The following is an 18,644-nucleotide window of genomic DNA, read 5'->3' as shown; positions in this document are numbered from 1 at the left end:
ACTCTACACTGACCACACTGCCCTCACAAACTGAATATGATCAAAGTCTATCTAGATTTGGACAACAGTCAGTGCTTTTTTTTACAGACCTGCCAAGCTTCACTGATTTTATGTAAAGAGCTCCACATTTTAACGTTAATTTTCATTTTGGTTAATGATGAGGATAGTTGGGAATTCCATTCCCTCCTGCCCATCAGTTCTTATTGTTTGTCTGCAGTATTTTCTGACGAGGGTAGTTGATTGTATTTGTTGAAATAATAAAACTATTTTTTATCATCATAACCTCAAACAGGATAAAGTAGTAACTGGAATGAAAGTTTGAAGGCAGTAAATTTGATACAGCACAAGTAATATGTATACACCCATGTTAGCAAATGCCTTTCTTCATCTCGTGAGTTTCCAGTCTGACAGCAACGTGTGTAAAAACGTGAAAAAGACTACAGCTGCTTAAATGGCTTTAATGTCAAACCATTGAATATTTTTTTTTTTAATGTAAATGAATTGATGCAGAGAATGCAGATGCTTGCCCTTCAAAATAAAATGATTTATTTACCTGTCGATTTTTCTTTCTACTGATATAAGTGCTCTTTAATTTGGTCCAGCTCTAGTTGTACTAGCAGTTTTGTATATTGTTCTACAGGTTTGAGTGTAATCTAATCCTAATAATTAAATTATTACTGTTTAATAGACTTGAGTTATAAAGCCTGGTAATGCTTCCTGTCTCTCCTGTAACCCCCTCAGTGTGTACTGAATCAAACTGAACCTCTCTCTGTTCTCATGTCTTATTTTTAGCTGTCCAAGCTGCTGGTAAGTGGAGTAGAGTGCTCGCTTACTAACATTAGTAGGGTTTCATCACATGTATGCCTTTGTGTGTGTGTGTGTGTGTGTGTGTAGTAGAGCTCCAACCAGTGTCCCTGGTCTGTGTCCCCACCTTGTCCTGTCTGTCTGCTTCTTTATGGACTCATTTTATTTCCGCATCTCCTGCGCTGTAATGTGTTTTTGTTCCAGCAGTTTGTGGTAATTTTTTTGGTCTGTTCGTCAGATTTGGGCTGATTTTTGTTTGGAATTTGTTCCACACCATAAACGTGTTGAGGGTCTGCATAACAAACACAGGGTTGACCTTGGGGTGAGAGTGAGAGGGAACGGAGACCTATGTTATGCTCTGCTGTAGTCGTTTATTGGTTTGTGATAATGCAGTGCCATAGCTGCTTCATACTCGCGTGTCTGAAACAGTCAGCTTCTCCTTGACGTCTCCTCCCCTCTCTTTCTCCAGGTGATCAGATGGTGTGGAACTTAGAGCTACATTCACATTGCATGCCTCATAGCTCGTTTCTGCAGTGATCTGTACCGATGAGGTTTATTTCTGCATTTCGGTGCGTTTTTACACCCAAACGCAGCTCAAATCGCTGTGCAGTGTGAGAAGGAAAAACAGAAAGAATAAATAATTAGAATAAAATAGAAAATTTGCAAATATTAGACAATGGCATAGAAAATGTGTGTGTGTGTGTGTGTATATATATATAAAATAAATAATAAATGCTGTTTGGAAAATACAGCAGAAAGAAGAACAATAATAATAGTACTTTATAGAAGTCTATTCTTCTATTAGAAGCCATAAAAATTGTAAATTGTTCACAGGAGCATTTACCCAGAAGCCATTTGGTGATTATGTAAATTTACAAAAGGTGACTTTGCTAAAGTAAACCTCAAGTCATGACTTCATTGGCAAACTGTGACTTTATATACAGATTACAGTTTCCTGTTAATGACCTAAAAGAAAGGACAAATACGATTAGCAATTCGATTCATTTTTCCCTCCATCACGGCTGTCTGACCTGTAATGTGAACGTAGCCCACATGACACAAAATAGCCCAAAGACTCTGATCAAATCAAATGTTCTCTCTTTGCTGCTGTCCTGCGAATAACAGCAGTAAAAGTTCTAGCTCATTTATTTGTCCTGGTCTAGTGGTATGTTTGTTTCACCTTCACCACGTTTCATCCATTTTTCCTTTGTGGTCTACAAACATCAGCAGAATCAGGTCCCAGAAAGTCGCAACGTTCTCAATCTTTTTCACTGCTTTCAGAGCAAGCACCAAAAACACCAGGCATTCGAGGCGGAGCTTCACGCCAACGCCGACCGTATCCGGGGTGTGATCGATACAGGAAACGCGCTCATCCAGAGGGGTGCATGTGCAGGAAGTGAGGATGCCGTAAAGGTAAACATGTCTTATTTATGTTACAGATTTAAATTATGATGTTACATACCTTTTTAATTTTATCTGGGGTTCAAGTAACATTATTTTGATCACACCACACACGTCAATAAACCATAAATGATATCTAAAATTAGCCACTGACTTATCCTGACATAAATGTGATTTTTCAACTGCACTATTATCAGAGCTGATCTACAGAAAACTAATCACCTCTTTATGACCAGTCAGAATCCCGAATCCTAGGTGATTAATTAAGACGTGTGTGTGTGTGTGTGATGTCTCCAGTCTCGTCTGGTGGCTCTGGATGAACAGTGGCAGTTCCTGGTCAATAAATCAGCTGAAAAAAGTCAGAAACTGAAGGAGGCCAACAAGCAGCAGAACTTCAACACCGGCATAAAGGACTTCGACTTCTGGCTGTCGGAGGTGAGAAGAATTTCCCAATATCCTTTACAGTGGAATGGTTGAATTGCTGAACTGGACATGGTCATATTTTCTGCTCTTTATTCTCCGTCTGCAGGTTGAAGCTCTTCTCGCCTCTGAGGATTATGGGAAGGATCTGGCCTCAGTCAACAACCTGCTGAAGAAGCACCAGCTTCTGGAGGCTGATATCTCTGCCCATGAGGTAACCTCGCTCTCTCTCACTCACTCTCTCCCACTCTCTCTCTCATTCTCTCTCACTCTTTCACTCTCTCTCTCACTCACTCTTACTCTGTCTCTCGCTCTCTCTCTCTCTCTCTCTCTCTCTCTCTCTCTCTCACTCACTCACTCACTCTCACTCAGTCTCTCCCACTCTCTCTCCCACTCACTCTCACTCAGTCTCTCCCACTCTCTCTCCCACTCAGTCTCTCTCTCTCTCTCTCTCTCTCTCTCTCTCACTCACTCACTCTCACTCAGTCTCTCCCAGTCTCTCCCACTCTCTCTCTCTCTCTCTCTCTCACTCACTCACTCTCACTCAGTCTCTCCCACTCTCTCTCTCACTAGCACACACACATTCTCTCTCTCACACACACATTCATACACACTCTCTCTTTCTCACTCACACACTCATACTCACTCTCTCTCACTAACAATCTCTCTCATTCACTTTCTCTCTTTCATACACTCTTTCACTCACTCTACATGGCACACCTTATATTAGAATTTATGTAGGTGACAGGAGTTAAGTCACACACATATTCCATAAGTAAGTGCACCCCCCATAGAGTCAGATTGATTGATTTTTCCTGAGCTGTCACTTTTCTGTTGGGCCCTTGAGCAAGGCCCTTAACCCTCTCTGCTCCAGGGCCGCCGTATCATGGCTGACCCTGCGCTCTGACCCCAACCTCCAAGGATGGGATATGCGAAGAAAGAATTTCACTGTGCTGTAATGTATATGTGACAAATAAAGGCTGTTTCGTTTCCAAATTTGTAAATTAACAGCAAGATAACAAGTTTATTTAGCACATTAGCTCTGAACAATAGCTGAGCTAATATCAGTACTTTTTTTTTTTTTGAGAACTTCTACAGTAATTGTCTCACAGGATAAATGTTAATTGCATCCACACTAACAGGGGTTGCTGTTCATCACTAACGCTGCGTAAACATTTCTCTTTCCGCTGTTCCAGGATCGTCTGAAGGACCTCAATGGCCAGGCTGACAGCCTGATGGCCAGCAATGCCTTCGACACCTCTCAGGTCAAAGATAAGCGCGATGCCGTTAACGGACGCTTTGGTAAAATCAAGAGCATGGCTGCTGGACGCCGAGCCAAGCTGAACGAGTCACACCGCCTGCACCAGTTCTTCAGAGACCTGGATGATGAAGAATCTTGGATCAAGTGTGTACTGTAATTTAGTAAATATTGCCATTTTGTTTCACTTTCTATTTCTAACACACATTTCTCTGATTTGTGCTGGTAGAGAGAAGAAGTTGTTAGTGAGTTCGGAGGATTATGGACGTGATTTGACTGGAGTACAGAATCTGAGGAAGAAGCATAAGAGACTGGAGGCTGAGCTGGGAGCTCATGAGCCGGCCATTCAGGTAAGGAGCTGTCTTTGTCGTGATGTCACCCGAGACGCTTTAGCTGTGGTGGTGTTTAGTTACTTAATGCTTGTTCTCTCCAGTCTGTGCTCGACACGGGGAAGAAGCTGTCTGATGACAACACCATCGGACAGGAGGAGATCCAGCAGAGGCTGGCGCAGTTTGTCGAGCACTGGAAGGAGTTGAAGGATTTGGCCGCTGCCAGGTGAGAACTAGCTTCCTGTTTAACAAACTGTAGCATTTCCTTACAAAATCTTTCTACTAAATACTGTGTGTGTGTGTGTGTGTGTGTGTGTGTGTGTGTGTAGGGGGCAGAGGCTGGAGGAATCGCTGGAGTATCAGCAGTTTGTGGCCAATGTAGAGGAAGAAGAAGCCTGGATTAATGAGAAGTTGAACCTGGTTGGAAGTGAGGATTATGGTGATACGCTGGCAGCTGTGCAGGTACAAACACATTCACTGTTACACACTGCAAACAGGACACTAGAAATATTCAGAATAACACATTTTAAAAGCAGTGTGAGAGATGAGTACCATCAGCTTTTTGTGAGTAGAGCTATGCAGGCATTACCCAACGTGAGCCCCACCCACTTTACATTAAAAGGGACATATAAGCGTACATAACTAATCACCAATTATTCAGACTCAATTAAAGCATTGGCCCAGCTTTCCTGAAGCTGTCAAAATTATGAATGGATAATGTTTTCATCTCCATGCACATCTCTGACCATTTTCCGTCTGTGTCCTAATGGTCTCAGGGCTTACTGAAGAAGCACGAGGCGTTTGAGACCGACTTCACCGTACACAGGGACAGAGTGAACGATGTTTGCTCTAACGGGGATGAACTCATCAAGAAGGTAGTATTTCTGTTCAATATTCATTCAATCTGTAGTTCCCTGTAAATGTTTGTGCCGCCACACTGACACTGAGCCAATGCTGCAGGAGAACCACCATGTGGACAACATCACAGCCAAAATGAAGTCCCTGCGTGACAAAGTGACTGAGCTGGAGAGAGCTGCCGCTCAGAGGAAGGCCAAACTGGACGAGAACTCTGCCTTCCTGCAGTTTAACTGGAAGGCTGATGTGGTGGAGTCATGGATCGGTATGCTATCACTCCCTGTGTGTGTATTTGTGTATGAGAAAAAGCTTTAACACACTGTATGTGTTAACCTGTGTCTGTATTATGACCGCTTAGGTGAGAAAGAGAACAGTCTGAAAACGGATGATTATGGACGAGACCTGTCATCAGTTCAGACGCTGCTCACTAAGCAGGTATGGAAATGAAACTTGCCTGAAATAGCACAGCTATTAAAAACAATGTGAGACGTCCATCATATATTTTATTACAGACGTATACAGGAGGTATCGTCTGATACTCAGACTTGGTCTGGAAAATAATAAATGATCTTTTGCTGTACCTCTGCTCCCTCCCTCACTGTAGGAAACATTTGATGCTGGACTTCAGGCATTCCAGCAGGAGGGCATCACCAACATCACTGCACTGAAGGATCAGCTTCTGGCAGCCAAACATGTGCAGTCTAAAGCCATTGAGGCTCGTCACGCTACACTGATGAAACGCTGGAACCAGCTGCTGTCCAACTCTGCAGCCCGCAAGAAGAAGCTGCTGGAGGCTCAGGAACACTTCAGAAAGGTAAAAACACACACCTTACATAACACCTGAGCCTGACCTTCAGCCATCTGATAGAGATCTTCCTCACAGTACTCAAAGCTAATATACGAGTCATTTAAGATTTAGAGAAGGTTTGGACAGACAAATTAAAAGAAAAAAGTTTGTGATTGTATTCAGGTAAAACAGGAATGATTAAAAAAAAGTGATAAATAGCACAGGTAATTTCTTACATTTGAGACTAAATTTAACTTTGCTCATTTATTTGTTTTATTATTTATATTTTAATATTATAAAATGTCTTCAAGGTTGAAGTTAATGGCACATCTGCAACACTAATATCTAAACCAGAGGTCAGCATGTGGCTCTTTCATCCCTCTGCTGCGGCTCCCTGTGGCTTTGGAAAATAAATAATGAGTATTTCATTAAAATTGATTTTATTTTTGTCCGTTAGTTTTTTTTTAAATGTAATTCTAAATTTGTAGATTATGGTGATCTTGTAACATTAAAATAAAACGTGTTTAATTTTTTGTGGCTCAAAATATGGGTCACAACCGCCGATATGCGACACCCGACGGCACGATTTATTGAGCTTTTCAAAGTGAATCCAAAAGTGCTACGTGGGCAGATTCATTTGCTTTCACTGCTGACGAGACTGGTTTAACAGTATGCTTAATATGTGGTGAGAAATTGGCAAACAACAAAAAGTCGAATGTTGCAAGATATTTCCAGAATAAACAAACAGCCTTTGCTGAAAAATATCCGGATGGAGATGAGAGAAAAAAGCCGTTTTGGAACTGATGCGGAAGGTTCAGAAGCAGACGGCATTTTTGGTTTGCTGCAGGTGGATAATTTAACTTAAATTTTAATTTCATAATTAATTTTTTTAATTTAATTTTTTATTTCATAAATACGACTCAAATAGAAATTTTAAGCATTTTATTTGAAAGTAACCTTCAACCCAGCGTCTTTTTTCCAGAGTTGAAAAAGTTTTTGTTGCATGCAGAAATTCCATGTCGTTTTCTCTGTAGCAGTTCACTGATTTCATAAATGCAACACACACTAGTTGTTTTTACACATAGCATAAAGGAAAAAATAATATATGCAGTGTTTTCTTCATTTTAGATCAGTGGAACGATTCTTTTTAAAGTCACTCACTGAAATGAATCGAGTCAGTGATTCCTTTTGAGTTAGTTCCTTTCGAAAAGTGATTCTTTTATAGCCCTCGTTTCCTATACAAACGCTAATCATGGTGGGAAATAGTGGTTAATAATTTAGTGACTATAATTATGGCGTGTATGTTATAGTAATTGCAAGTTTTTAGAAAATCTTTGACTATTGCATGATGGGTAACCAACCGAATGTTTGCCCCAGGGCGTGATGTGCGCTTGTTCCGCCACTGACGGGCAATAAACATGTCCCTACAAACATACCAGTGCAACAAAAATTTATTAGTAATTTATTAAGTGCCACACAAACAAACACACACAAACTTTAACACAAATATAAAAATGAAAAATGTGCAAATCAGTTATATTAACCAAAAATGAAATATGTTAAAGTATCCAAATGGAATAAAAATAAATATCTTAAATAAAGAATAAAACAACCAAATTGGCATTTAAGAATATCAGCTCATGCACTTGGGGGGTGCTGAGAATAAACATAAGATTCTCAGCTGAATCGGTCTATAACCCGACTCCGCGAGTCCACTGAGAATCAGCTGAATCGGTCTATAGCCCGACTCCGCGAGTCCACTGAGAATCAGCTGAATCGGTCTATAACCCGACTCCGCGAGTCCACTGAGAATCAGCTGAATCGGTCTATAACCCGACTCCGCGAGTCCACTGAGAATCAGCTGAATCGGTCTATAACCCGACTCTGCGAGTCCACTGAGAATCAGCTGAATCGGTCTATAACCCGACTCCGCGAGTCCACTGAGAATCAGCTGAATCGGTCTATAACCCGACTCCGCGAGTCCACTGAGAATCAGCTGAATCAGTCGATTCATATATATATATATATATATATATATATATATATATATATATATATATATATATATATTCTTATACTGTTTTTTTTTTTCTCTGCTATGTTTAATAACTGCATTTATTTAATGTATAAGATATAATGTTCTGCATTGTTTAATAATGATGATGATGATGATAATAAAAAGAGCACGGTAGCCATAGGATAAATAAGAATGGGGTTAATTTAGACCTCGGGCTCATGAATCATGAGTTAATATGCAGAATCGGATCATTTAACTCGGGTGAGTCAGTCAGGACCGGTACTATTTTAGATAAGGGTTTTGTGGCTCCCGGTGTTTTCTTTTCTTTGGGAAATGGGTCCAAATGGCTCTTTGCATGTTTAAGGTTGCCGACCCTGATCTAAACTATTTCTGCAATATTGACATTAAAATCTGATGGACATACACCATGGGTCAGTGATGAAGTTACAGTCCAGACACTGAAACCATTTGTCCCCTGTGCCATCTCACCCAGGTGGAGGATCTGTTCCTGACCTTTGCTAAGAAAGCATCAGCCTTTAACAGCTGGTTCGAGAATGCCGAGGAGGATCTGACTGACCCGGTGAGATGTAACTCTCTGGAGGAGATCAAGGCTCTGCGCGAGGCCCACGATGCCTTCCGCTCCTCCCTGAGTTCCGCTGAGGCCGACTTCAACCAGCTGGCCGAGCTGGACCGGCAGATCAAGAGCTACCACGTGATGTCTAACCCCTACACCTGGTTCACCATGGAGGCTCTGGAGGAGACCTGGAGGAACCTGCAGAAGATCATCAAGGTAACGAGCTACCAAGCCACCTGGCCAGGCGCTCCACTGAGTTCATCACTTCAACTAGCGGCAAAGCTGGTTTTCCGCTACATAGAAAACTCTATTGGATAATAAAAGCATCTCTACATAGAGCCTTCATTAAACATTCATAAGCTTAACTTAAATATGTAATAAAGCAATAGGGAAGGAAATTTGTTCTTATTTGTGCTGCATGCTGTGGTTTTATTTTAGGAGCGTGAGCTGGAGCTGCAGAAGGAGCAGAGGAGGCAGGAGGAGAATGACAAGCTGAGACAGGAGTTTGCTCAACACGCTAATGCCTTCCACCAGTGGCTACAGGAGACCAGGTAAAGGAAGAGTACACAGCCTCATCGCTCTACACATATGATGCATGCAACATGTAATCACGTTTCTATTGCCTGGATGGTCCACCATTTTGCACAGAGTCATCAGTGCATGCTTTGCTGTGTGTTGGTGTGTGTCTGTGTGTTTTGGGTAATGGGATCATTTTAACAGTCACATTAGTACCGTTTTTATGTCTGTGTGTTTGTGTAAGTGCACCTCTGTTTACATGTGGGTGTTGAATGCTGATGATGTCACTGCTCGATGATATAACTATTTGTTTGTCTCTCTTTTTCTTCCCACTCTCTCGCTGCCTCTCCTGATGCTTGGGATCATTTTTCTAATCAGGACATATCTTCTGGATGGGTTAATATCTTATTTTTTCTCCATATCTTCTATAATTGTGTGTGTTTGAGATAATGTATAAGGAATATATGTACAATAGTGAAAGGTATGAGGTAAAGGCATATAGAAATACACCCATAAATAAGATTTAAAACAAAATTGTTAATTTTTATTTTTTTTTAATGAAGCCAGTCAGCCGAGACATGTTCCCGAAGTTTCTTGTGCATCTTGGAGGCTATTTTAATGGATTATAGTATACATTATGTATATTTACTTTTTGGCTAAACTGTAGTGTGTGTCTATTTCATGTTTGATTTCATCTCCATTGTTTTGTGTTTTTGTCTTGCTTTGTATTTTCATGCTATTATTTTTTTTTTTCATTCCTCCCTCTTTCCCTGCTCCTGGTCTGTGAATAGCATAGCCTATCGCCGGGTTATCCGAGTCTATCAGTATGAAGTCGATGATGATCTTTCTGGAAGGTTTTCTTTCCATTTTGATTCCCCCATCAGTACCAAACCCACCCTCCCACCCCCCACATTGTTTGGGTTTCCTCCTCATGCACTTGAGTCTAAACCCACCATTTGAGCTGTGCGTGTGCTCAGTCTTCTCTACTAACCCTCACTGCAATGTGGCCATGAGGCAGGCAGATGGACCCTTCGGCTTCCTCATTCTGCAGAACCTGGCTCCACTCCAGCACTGCAACTCAGTGCATTTATTACCCTTTTTTATTTTTTTATTTTTTTATTTTTTTGAGGGGGTGCCGTCATGCACTAGATTCAGGGCTGGAAACTGCAAACTAGTTTTATGCCAAATCATCAACTTGTTAGAAATGTAATTTACTCATGTTTTCGACTATATGGCCTTCTTGCACCAGGTATATTTTCCAGCGTTGGCCATAGGTCATAGTAATTGCAGTACACACGCTTGTTCCATAAACTACTGACAAAAGCACACACAGTATTAGAACTAAGAGCCCTATACATGTTCCAGCATGTTGTATGGATTAACAGCAGAAACAAGCAAAAACAGCACAAGCAGGAGAGACACCTAAGTGGTGTTGGCACCCTCTAGTGGTGTATTTTAGAGGGTACAGGACCTAAACATCTGGCCATCACTTAGTAAGACTTGGGAACAAGATCATACGTTGAAAATAAAAACTCCTGCTATGTATTCTGTATCAGTGTTGTAACTTAAAATATCTAAAATACCTTTCGTTTACCCCCATAATTTACAAAAATGAACACAGTCTCTAACACAATCAGTTTCTGGCCCTGCTGGCTGTGGCGTTATTCTAGCATGGACATGAGCACAGATATGAGGCACCATTAGCATGAACTAAGTGGCTGTTCTGGGTGCAGCAGTCTGGAATGGCTTCTAGTGTGGGGTTTTATATTCAATATAACGTCGTGGGTAAGTTTTACAAATACAGGAACAATGATGAGAAATAATGTCTGATTCACTGGATCTCCCTGAAGATGAGTTGGTGTGTAAAGTACAGACTGGAAGGATTTCTAGCAGTAGTTAGTGATGATGGATGTGACGTATTGCAAAGCCGCCTTCTGGCCTGATCTCACTGCTGTGTGTTTGGGCAGGTCCTGTATGGTGGAAGAATCTGGAACACTGGAGTCTCAGTTGGAGGCCACAAAGGTGAGTGTCGCCGAAATGGCTTATACTTCACGTTAGGAACAAAAACATGTTCCATTTGAGATCATACTACTCTACTAAAAATTTGTACACTAGTGTAAGTGCACAGTAATTGTATAGTATATCATTTGGGATGCATCCTTTTCTGTTTAATCTGGTGTACATGTCCCACTGGATGAGCTGCTATTAAATGATGATAAATAAATAAATAAACCTATTTATTTCATTTGCGTCACATTTGCGTTAGAGTTGCTGACCAATCAGAATTCAACAAAGTATACTGTAACCTCAGTATTTTGGCGACTGTTGATCCCTATTGCAAGCTCAAAAGCTGAACCAAATAGCACACACACATGATGATACACACGTCTTGATATAAACTGCACTTCCTTTACGTGTGTCTATAATAGCGTAAGCACCAGGAGATCCGTGCTATGCGCAGCCAGCTGAAGAAGATTGAGGATCTGGGTGCGGCCATGGAGGAGGCTCTGATCCTGGACAACAAGTACACAGAACACAGCACGGTAGGACTGGCCCAGCAGTGGGACCAGCTTGACCAGCTGGGCATGAGGATGCAGCACAACCTGGAACAGCAGATCCAAGCCAGGTATCACATGCGTACACATCCATCGTTTCATTTCACTCAGTATTTAGGGTCAGTTATATAGAGCTGTGGCCGTCCAAATGCTGATTAAACACGCTCAATTCCTTTACAGAAACACGACAGGAGTCACAGAGGAAGCCCTCAAGGAGTTCAGCATGATGTTCAAGTGAGTGCAAAATCAAAATAGCGGGTAACATCAGAATAGCGGGTAACATGACAAATAAAAAAAAAACAGAATTTCATTTGCAGTTAAAGTTTGTGGCCACTTTGCTGAATTAACAGTGTGCCTCTTGTTTCTCGCTCCAGACACTTCGACAAAGAGAAATCTGGTCGTCTGAATCACCAGGAGTTCAAATCTTGTCTGCGCTCCCTGGGCTACGACCTGCCTATGGTGGAGGAAGGAGAACCAGACCCAGAGTTTGAGTCCATACTGGACACGGTGGACCCCAACAGGTGAGCAACCAAGCCACAGCCTTCAGACTCCGCCCACCAACACACACCTGATCACACAGGAGCTCATCAGTGCATTTCTGTGTTTGCAGAGACGGCAACGTGTCCTTGCAAGAGTACATGGCCTTCATGATCAGCCGCGAGACAGAGAACGTCAAGTCTAGTGAGGAGATTGAGAGTGCTTTCCGTGCTCTCAGTGCAGAGAACAAACCGTACGTCACCAAGGAGGAGCTCTACCAGGTACGCAGTACTCCTGCTGTTATTGTGGTATTGTGTTTGTATGTAAATCAGTAGACACACGGATATATTTCAGTTTCATCTAATTGCAGTACAGAGTCACCCTTGTAAATTTCCAGGCTCATTAAATGTTATGTTCTTTCTCTCCACTGCAGAACCTCACCAAGGAGCAGGCTGATTACTGCATCTCACACATGAAGCCATATTTAGACAGCAAAGGTCGCGAGCTCCCGTCGGCCTTCGACTTTGTGGAGTTCACACGCTCGCTTTTCGTCAACTGATCCCCACCCCTTTGCCTGCCAGTGACCAATCGGGATGCGTTTCCCCTCAAGCACCAACACAGAGCTGAATTGCATGAAACTAACGTTAAACTTCTCTTTATCTTTATGTAGGAAGCTGACTCACACTCTCTCTGTGCTTCACTCACTCTAGTGTAGTGTGTGTATGTGTGTGTGTGTTATTCCGTGGTTGTGTTTCCTGTTTCAGTGCTTTGCTTGATTTAGAGAAACCTATACAGACAATAAGCTAAGTTGTAACACCGCCCGTAATTCTGCAGTGTGCATTAATAAACGCTACTGGTTAGAACTGGTGACCGTGTTGTGTACTGGTGTTTTTTTGGGGGGGAGGGCAAAAAAAAAATTATATATATATATAAAAATTACTTTTTTTCTGCAGATGGAAAACATATTTACAAACACAATAATTGTCTGGTTTTAATTACATCAAGGGCATCATCACGGCTGAGCATCCAATCATAAACTTTTATATGTGACATCAACACCAGCTGGACTTTTCTGGTCTTTGGCTCAACATTTAATGACAATAACACATCATAATGCTGCCTGGATAACAATGACCCCAAATCCACCTCATTAGCCATTTTTCTAACCAATGGCTTTAAAGACTTCAAAATTATGCTGGTTTTAAATAAACAATACATTAAATTAGCATAGTTGTCTGTAGGAACAGTTTCTACTATGTATAAAACCCTTAAGAAGGAGTGAATATTAGCAATGCTAAATATAAAGCTGCCTACTTTATGCTAAGTACACAAGATGTGAAAAAAAAATCGTCACTTGGTCAATAATTACAATAGGTGTTGTTTATGTGGGTAGAATTGCAATTTTTATCTAGTAAACAAAGCGACGATGTGTGAACATTTCATCCAACTATTATATCAGTCACCTGTCACTAAGAAGGGAAGAGTTCTTTGTTCTGGACTTCACCCTGCAGCCTTTGTGGGTCACTCGGGTACATCGTCTGCCAGCTGTTGCAGGATGGCGTTTTCTCTGGGCTGCTGCTCTGTGAACTCGCCGCTCAGCTGCCAGATATTCACTGTACCGTCTGCATTCCCCACTGCCAGGAGCTGCTGCTGGTTAAACTCCACACACAGAGCAGACTGAGCCCCAGTGTCCTGCTCAATGGTGGCCACTGGTCTGAGACACTTCTGACCCAAATCAAACACTTGCAACACACCTGCAATAGAAAACACGTAATGCCTCTATTACAGGTGAAACATGAGGAAGGAATCGACCATGGTACTACAACTATACCATAAACTCCACACAATGTGATCTAAATTCACCCTATTTAGATTATCTAGTCACATCACATAGTCCAGCACTTTTCGATAAAAAGCACAATGTTTTCCTTTAAGAAATAAAAATATTGCTAGTGTTGGCAAATTGCTATTGTATAAGAGGCTGTAAAACTATAAATAAAGGTAATCCTCTAGGCAATAATTTCACACTATGTCCTTCTCTTTCACAATTTGACTAACCTTGCCCAGTGACTGCCACGAACACTAGTGGCCGAACGGGTGACCACCGAGCTCCAAACACGTACGAGTCAGAAACACGCAGGGACAGCAGGGGAGCAGGTTGCAGGACACTGTGGACATGCGCCAAGCCGTCGGTCCCCACACTCACAAACAGGTTCCTAAAGTGAGCACAGGACCATGAAGGGTGTGTTTTTCTAACAGAGCTTTATAATGTCGTTAATCATTAACATTCACCTGTGGAAGGGGGAGAAGTGGAGCGACTGGATGGGGCCGGCTCGTGGTGAGAAGGAGAACTGTGCAGGAGCGTGTAGTGTCACACTCTCGCCATCAGAGGGCACTGCAGCAACTGTCTGACTGCTGAAGGAACACTTGAGCACCAGACCCCCCTCAGTTCCCACCAGGAACATGTCTGTATCCCAGGGTGAGAGCGCAAGAGAGGTCACGCCTATAGCTGTGTCGCCTCTCACCTGCCATCAGCAGAACAGGAGAGGCAGTATTTAGTGTTGTATATTATAGTATTGAGAATATACTGTACAAAGACTCATCTAATACTATAATAATCAATTTATAATGGGGTTTTTTCTGACACACTCACCCTGTTGGCTGATCGGCTCAGAGGGAGCTGCTGCCTGATGAGAGCGAATCCAGAAGTTAGGATCAGTTTACCTTCTGCTCCATCTACACTCCAGCGCAGGACTCGACCTCCTGAACACGCACTTACAACCAACATCTCTCCTCGACGAGGCCCTGGGACCCACTTCACCTTCACACACACACACACATATGCACTTCTGTATTTCAACAGTTCCATGCAGTAACCTGCTTTGTCAGTGCTGGAACTACTGTTTCAGAGAGAAAAATCTTCTTCTTGTGTGATCCTGATGCCACATAACCTTATATCAGATACAACCAGACCTACATTTTTCTGTATTGCTCCTCGCAGTTACCTCATAAACTGGCTCTTTGTGTGTATTTGAACACATCCCTGTTTGAGCTAAAACAGGATCCTGAGTGCGACTTGTATCCCACACCATCACTTCTCCACTGTACAGACCTCCTGCAGAGAGATCACAAATTGGACAGAACTATAAATTCATGCCTGTCTCACATTAGCATTCACATATTTAAACCAGCATTCCACAACATTACATGTAGCTACAGTGGGTAATAACTGTCTTTAAGAAATAAATCACTGTAACTGACAAATTACAGTGTGGACCTGCTGTTATAGGTAATTATATATATATAGAGAGTGTGCATGTTGTCTAGAACAATTTTCCGACAGGCCACGCTAATAAAACAAACCTGGAGCTACATGAGGCACATCATCACTTGCTTGTGTGACAGCAGAGAGAGTGTGACAGGATCGCAGCATCATGTCTGGCCTTTAGTCCTGGAATGGCTAATCAGTCTATAATAAACACCTGTGAAGAAGGAAATGAGGTTGTACCTGCAATCAGAGATGGACGCAGTGGATGGAAAGACACACTCATGACAGGTGTTGCCGTCTCTATGACCATGTCGGGTTGTTTCGGGTTCACTCTTCTACGGTCCAGATTCCATGTGCACACGTACGACCTCTCAGTGCTCCAGTCACCATCATCGACACTAAAAAAAGAAGCACATCAATGATAATGGCTGTGTTTCGAAGCACTTTTCAACCACATGGCATAAATGTGCTGTTCATATATTCCACATAAACTCTGACAAGGGTTTGACGAAGAGGCCAAATTGTGATGGCTAGACGACTGGATCAGAGCATCTCCAAAACTGCAGCTCTTGTGGGGTGTTCCTGGTCTGCAGTGGTCAGTATCTATTAAAAGTGGTCCAAGTAAGGAACAGTGGTGAACCGGCGACAGGGTCATGGGCGGCCAAGGCTCACTGATGCATATGGGGAGTGAAGGCTGGCCTGTGTGATCCGAAACAACAGACGAGCTACTGTTGCTCAAAGTTAATGCTGGTTCTGATAGAAAGGTGTCAGAATACACAGTGCATGACGGCCGGGGCTGTTTTGGCAGCAAAAGGGGAACCAACACAATATTAGGCAGGTGGTCATAATCTTATGCCTGGTCGGTGTATGTGTGGTGTCAAATTTCACATTAAAGATGGACTTTGCTATTATAACTAAAATCATTGTAAAGGAACTCATGAATAAAGTAAATACATGAGAGTTTTGTATCATGTGTAGCAAATTTAAATAAGGTCCAGAAATAGGGCCCTAATTATGACTACATCACTTAACACTGGGTGCCACTGTTTATTTATTTTTTATACACAGTAATAGGGGACTTACCGTCCAAAAGCACACACTATAACAGAACCGGTGCAGTTCCAGGACACGCTGGTCACCTGCAGCCCCCTGTCCTGAGCCTCACAGAACCCGAGACGGAATAAACATGAGACCTGTACAAGACATACACAGTTTCTTCAGCACACTGAACATCACACACACAAGTGACTGAGCTTCTCCTGTGTGTCTGATCCTCACCGTCTCATGCTGATCAGTCCAGTTCACTTCATATCCATCAAAAGCATGGCTCTTTGAGTTCTTCACCAGCTCCTGGATGACCAGGTCCTCCACACGATGTAGGAAATCCCTCAGCCCAGGCGGCTCAGCTGACAGATCCAAGTGGAGTGTAAGCTGATCATTGAGGCTCTCTGAAGGATCGGTCTGTGTGCTGTTGCTTACCACACTTCTGACCTGCGTCTCAGCCTCGGCTGTGTGAACTGGAACAGTCTGACTCGTTTTCTGAGAGCAGAGGCAGCAGTTAAGAAGGGCATGTACAACACATACACTGAGTCAACTCAAAGAACAGAGAGTCCTGTAGCACAATGAATACCTCAACACTACATTCACAAATCTCTTATGAACCTCAACAGACAATTGTAGGTCTGAACCTGATAAAAATACACACACATATATATATATATATATATATATATATATATATATATTCTCACATCATTAGTATTAGTATATTTTACTTTATTTTCTGTGGATCACCAGCAAAAATTGTATTTTTGCTTCAATCATCACTTTCTTTTACTTTTATATGACTCCACCAATATGCAAAAATAAATGCACAATTACTGATATAAATACTACATTCTGACAGTTTTATCACAACTTAAATGGCAAACTGCATTTATTTATTTTATATTCATGTGTGTGTGTGTGTCGCTGTTTGAGATTAAAAGGTGAATATGGGCTATATATGGGCATTATACACTGATCAGGCATAACATTATGAGCAGTGCTAGGTGAAGTGAATAACACTGATGATCTCCTCATCATGGCCCCTGTTAGTGGGTGGGATATATTAGGCAGCAAGTGAACATTTTGTCCTCAAAGTTGATGTGTTTGAAGCAGGAAAAATGGACAAGCATAAGGATTTGAGCGAGTTTGACAAAGGGCCAAATTGTGATGGCTAGACGACTGGATCAGAGCATCTCCAAAACTGCAGCTCTTGTGGGGTGTTCCCGGTCTGCAGTGGTCAGTATCTATCAAAAGTGGTCCAAGGAAGGAACAGTGGTGAACCGGTGACAGGGTCATGGGTGGCCAAGGCTCCTTGACGCACCTGAGGAGCGAAGGCTGGCCCGTGTGATCCGATCCAACAGATGAGCTACTGTTTTGCTGAAGAAGTTAATGCTGGTTCTGATACACAGACGGGTCAGGGCTGCTTTGGCAGCAAAAGGGGGACCAACACAATATTAGGCCGGTGGTCATAATATTATGCCTGATCATTGTATATTACCACTTTATCTGTCATTTCCTGATATTTGCATGCAGATGTATTAAACAACCAGGCTTAGTGTTTGAGGTGAGCAAAAGTATTGGAACAGACCGTCTTAAAAGTGAAGCTCACTTAATATTTGCTTGCATATCCATTGCGTTCATCAAGCATCACCCTACTGACTTCACCAAACCGGTGCACTATTCTTAGTACATTAGTTGTTGGTAAATATTTTATAATACTAATAAAAAAAATCATCATATTATAATGAATTACAGCTTTTCTGTGCATTCAAGCTTATGAAGCTGTATAATGGCTAGTCATTGTTTCCATACTTGAATATGCCTGTAAACCGTGATAAACTTCACATACCGAGTCTTGAGTCTGTCCATGCGACTTTTTCCACGATGACTGAAACCCGACAACATCCAGAGATTCATCCGTGAACATTTTATTTTTTAACCAAATTAGACAAAACAATTCCTCAAAAACAGTCAAGACGCTTATAATAATAATAACTACAGGTACCTACAGGTTTAAAAGCGACAATGCTAGGTGGGTAACGTTATGCTAGCTGCTGTTTAGCGTTATCCCTCAAGCTAGCTGGCTAACTAGCAATTAAATATATTTTAGTCTTCATATTAAATCATTGAACTGCAATTGGCGAAACATTTTATTTTATATATTACACATGCAATGTTGCGCTAAAGCAGCTAGCTGAGATGCTAAGACGTTTCACTGCTATTTAGCGAGTCCCTGGTTACCCATGGAAACTCAATGAGTCGTTCACTGAAGTGTCGATTCTATGAACCGGTTCTTTTGGGTGAACTTTGGGAGCCGACTCATATGTAAATAGCAA

The 18,644-nt window shown here is 42.0% G+C and overlaps 2 protein-coding genes across 10 annotated transcripts in view; one reads left to right on the top strand and one right to left on the bottom strand.

Annotated features, from left to right (window-relative positions):
• Positions 1-12,863, top strand: part of sptan1 (spectrin alpha, non-erythrocytic 1) — a 38,336-nt gene extending 25,473 nt beyond the window's left edge. For 5 of the 8 annotated variants that reach the window (XM_058415379.1, XM_058415381.1, XM_058415380.1 and 2 more), the window contains 21 exons: positions 793-807; positions 2,086-2,217; positions 2,503-2,640; positions 2,735-2,839; positions 3,822-4,030; positions 4,113-4,233; positions 4,317-4,438; positions 4,542-4,674; positions 4,989-5,087; positions 5,173-5,332; positions 5,426-5,502; positions 5,672-5,881; positions 8,365-8,661; positions 8,884-8,996; positions 9,340-9,357; positions 10,929-10,983; positions 11,391-11,587; positions 11,697-11,750; positions 11,891-12,037; positions 12,127-12,274; positions 12,427-12,863. In XM_058415379.1, the coding sequence (XP_058271362.1) occupies positions 793-807; positions 2,086-2,217; positions 2,503-2,640; positions 2,735-2,839; positions 3,822-4,030; positions 4,113-4,233; positions 4,317-4,438; positions 4,542-4,674; positions 4,989-5,087; positions 5,173-5,332; positions 5,426-5,502; positions 5,672-5,881; positions 8,365-8,661; positions 8,884-8,996; positions 9,340-9,357; positions 10,929-10,983; positions 11,391-11,587; positions 11,697-11,750; positions 11,891-12,037; positions 12,127-12,274; positions 12,427-12,552 (2,676 nt within the window). In that variant the 3' untranslated portion in view covers positions 12,553-12,863. The remainder of the gene's footprint in view (positions 1-792; positions 808-2,085; positions 2,218-2,502; positions 2,641-2,734; positions 2,840-3,821; positions 4,031-4,112; positions 4,234-4,316; positions 4,439-4,541; positions 4,675-4,988; positions 5,088-5,172; positions 5,333-5,425; positions 5,503-5,671; positions 5,882-8,364; positions 8,662-8,883; positions 8,997-9,339; positions 9,358-10,928; positions 10,984-11,390; positions 11,588-11,696; positions 11,751-11,890; positions 12,038-12,126; positions 12,275-12,426) is intronic. The other 3 variants (XM_058415385.1, XM_058415377.1, XM_058415378.1) reach the window with 2 other exon arrangements.
• dync2i2 (dynein 2 intermediate chain 2) lies at positions 127-18,583 on the bottom strand. 2 transcript variants are annotated; one of them, XR_009207226.1, is made up of 10 exons: positions 18,158-18,583; positions 16,540-16,800; positions 16,345-16,454; positions 15,502-15,659; positions 14,999-15,108; positions 14,647-14,814; positions 14,286-14,518; positions 14,052-14,209; positions 13,457-13,747; positions 127-1,406 (listed from the first exon to the last, which is right to left on the bottom strand). XR_009207226.1 is itself a non-coding variant. In XM_058415389.1 (9 exons), the coding sequence occupies exons 1-9, from the start codon at positions 18,233-18,235 to the stop codon at positions 13,515-13,517; spliced, it is 1,509 nt and encodes a 502-aa protein (XP_058271372.1). In that variant the 5' UTR covers positions 18,236-18,583; the 3' UTR covers positions 12,892-13,514. The 2 variants fall into 2 exon arrangements, 1 of the variants encoding a protein (XP_058271372.1); XM_058415389.1 differs by lacking the exon at positions 127-1,406 and having other exon boundaries at positions 12,892-13,747.
• Between the last annotated feature and the right edge of the window lie 61 nt (positions 18,584-18,644).

Source organism: Hemibagrus wyckioides, linkage group LG18 (assembly GCF_019097595.1).
Source record: "Hemibagrus wyckioides isolate EC202008001 linkage group LG18, SWU_Hwy_1.0, whole genome shotgun sequence".
Lineage (NCBI taxonomy): Eukaryota > Metazoa > Chordata > Actinopteri > Siluriformes > Bagridae > Hemibagrus > Hemibagrus wyckioides.
This window is presented reverse-complemented; position numbering and strand designations above follow the sequence as displayed.

What these genes read in the sequence shown, in the direction of transcription:
- dync2i2 (XM_058415389.1), bottom strand. Translation starts at nt 18,235, where the DNA reads ATGTTCACGGATGAATCTCTGGATGTTGTCGGGTTTCAGTCATCGTGG. An exon ending in ACAAAGAGCCAGTTTATGAG is followed by an intron (nt 14,815 to 14,998) that starts GTAACTGCGAGG and finishes GTGTGTGTGAAG; the next exon opens with GTGAAGTGGGTCCCAGGGCC. An exon ending in CACTTCTCCCCCTTCCACAG is followed by an intron (nt 14,210 to 14,285) that starts GTGAATGTTAAT and finishes TGCTCACTTTAG; the next exon opens with GAACCTGTTTGTGAGTGTGG.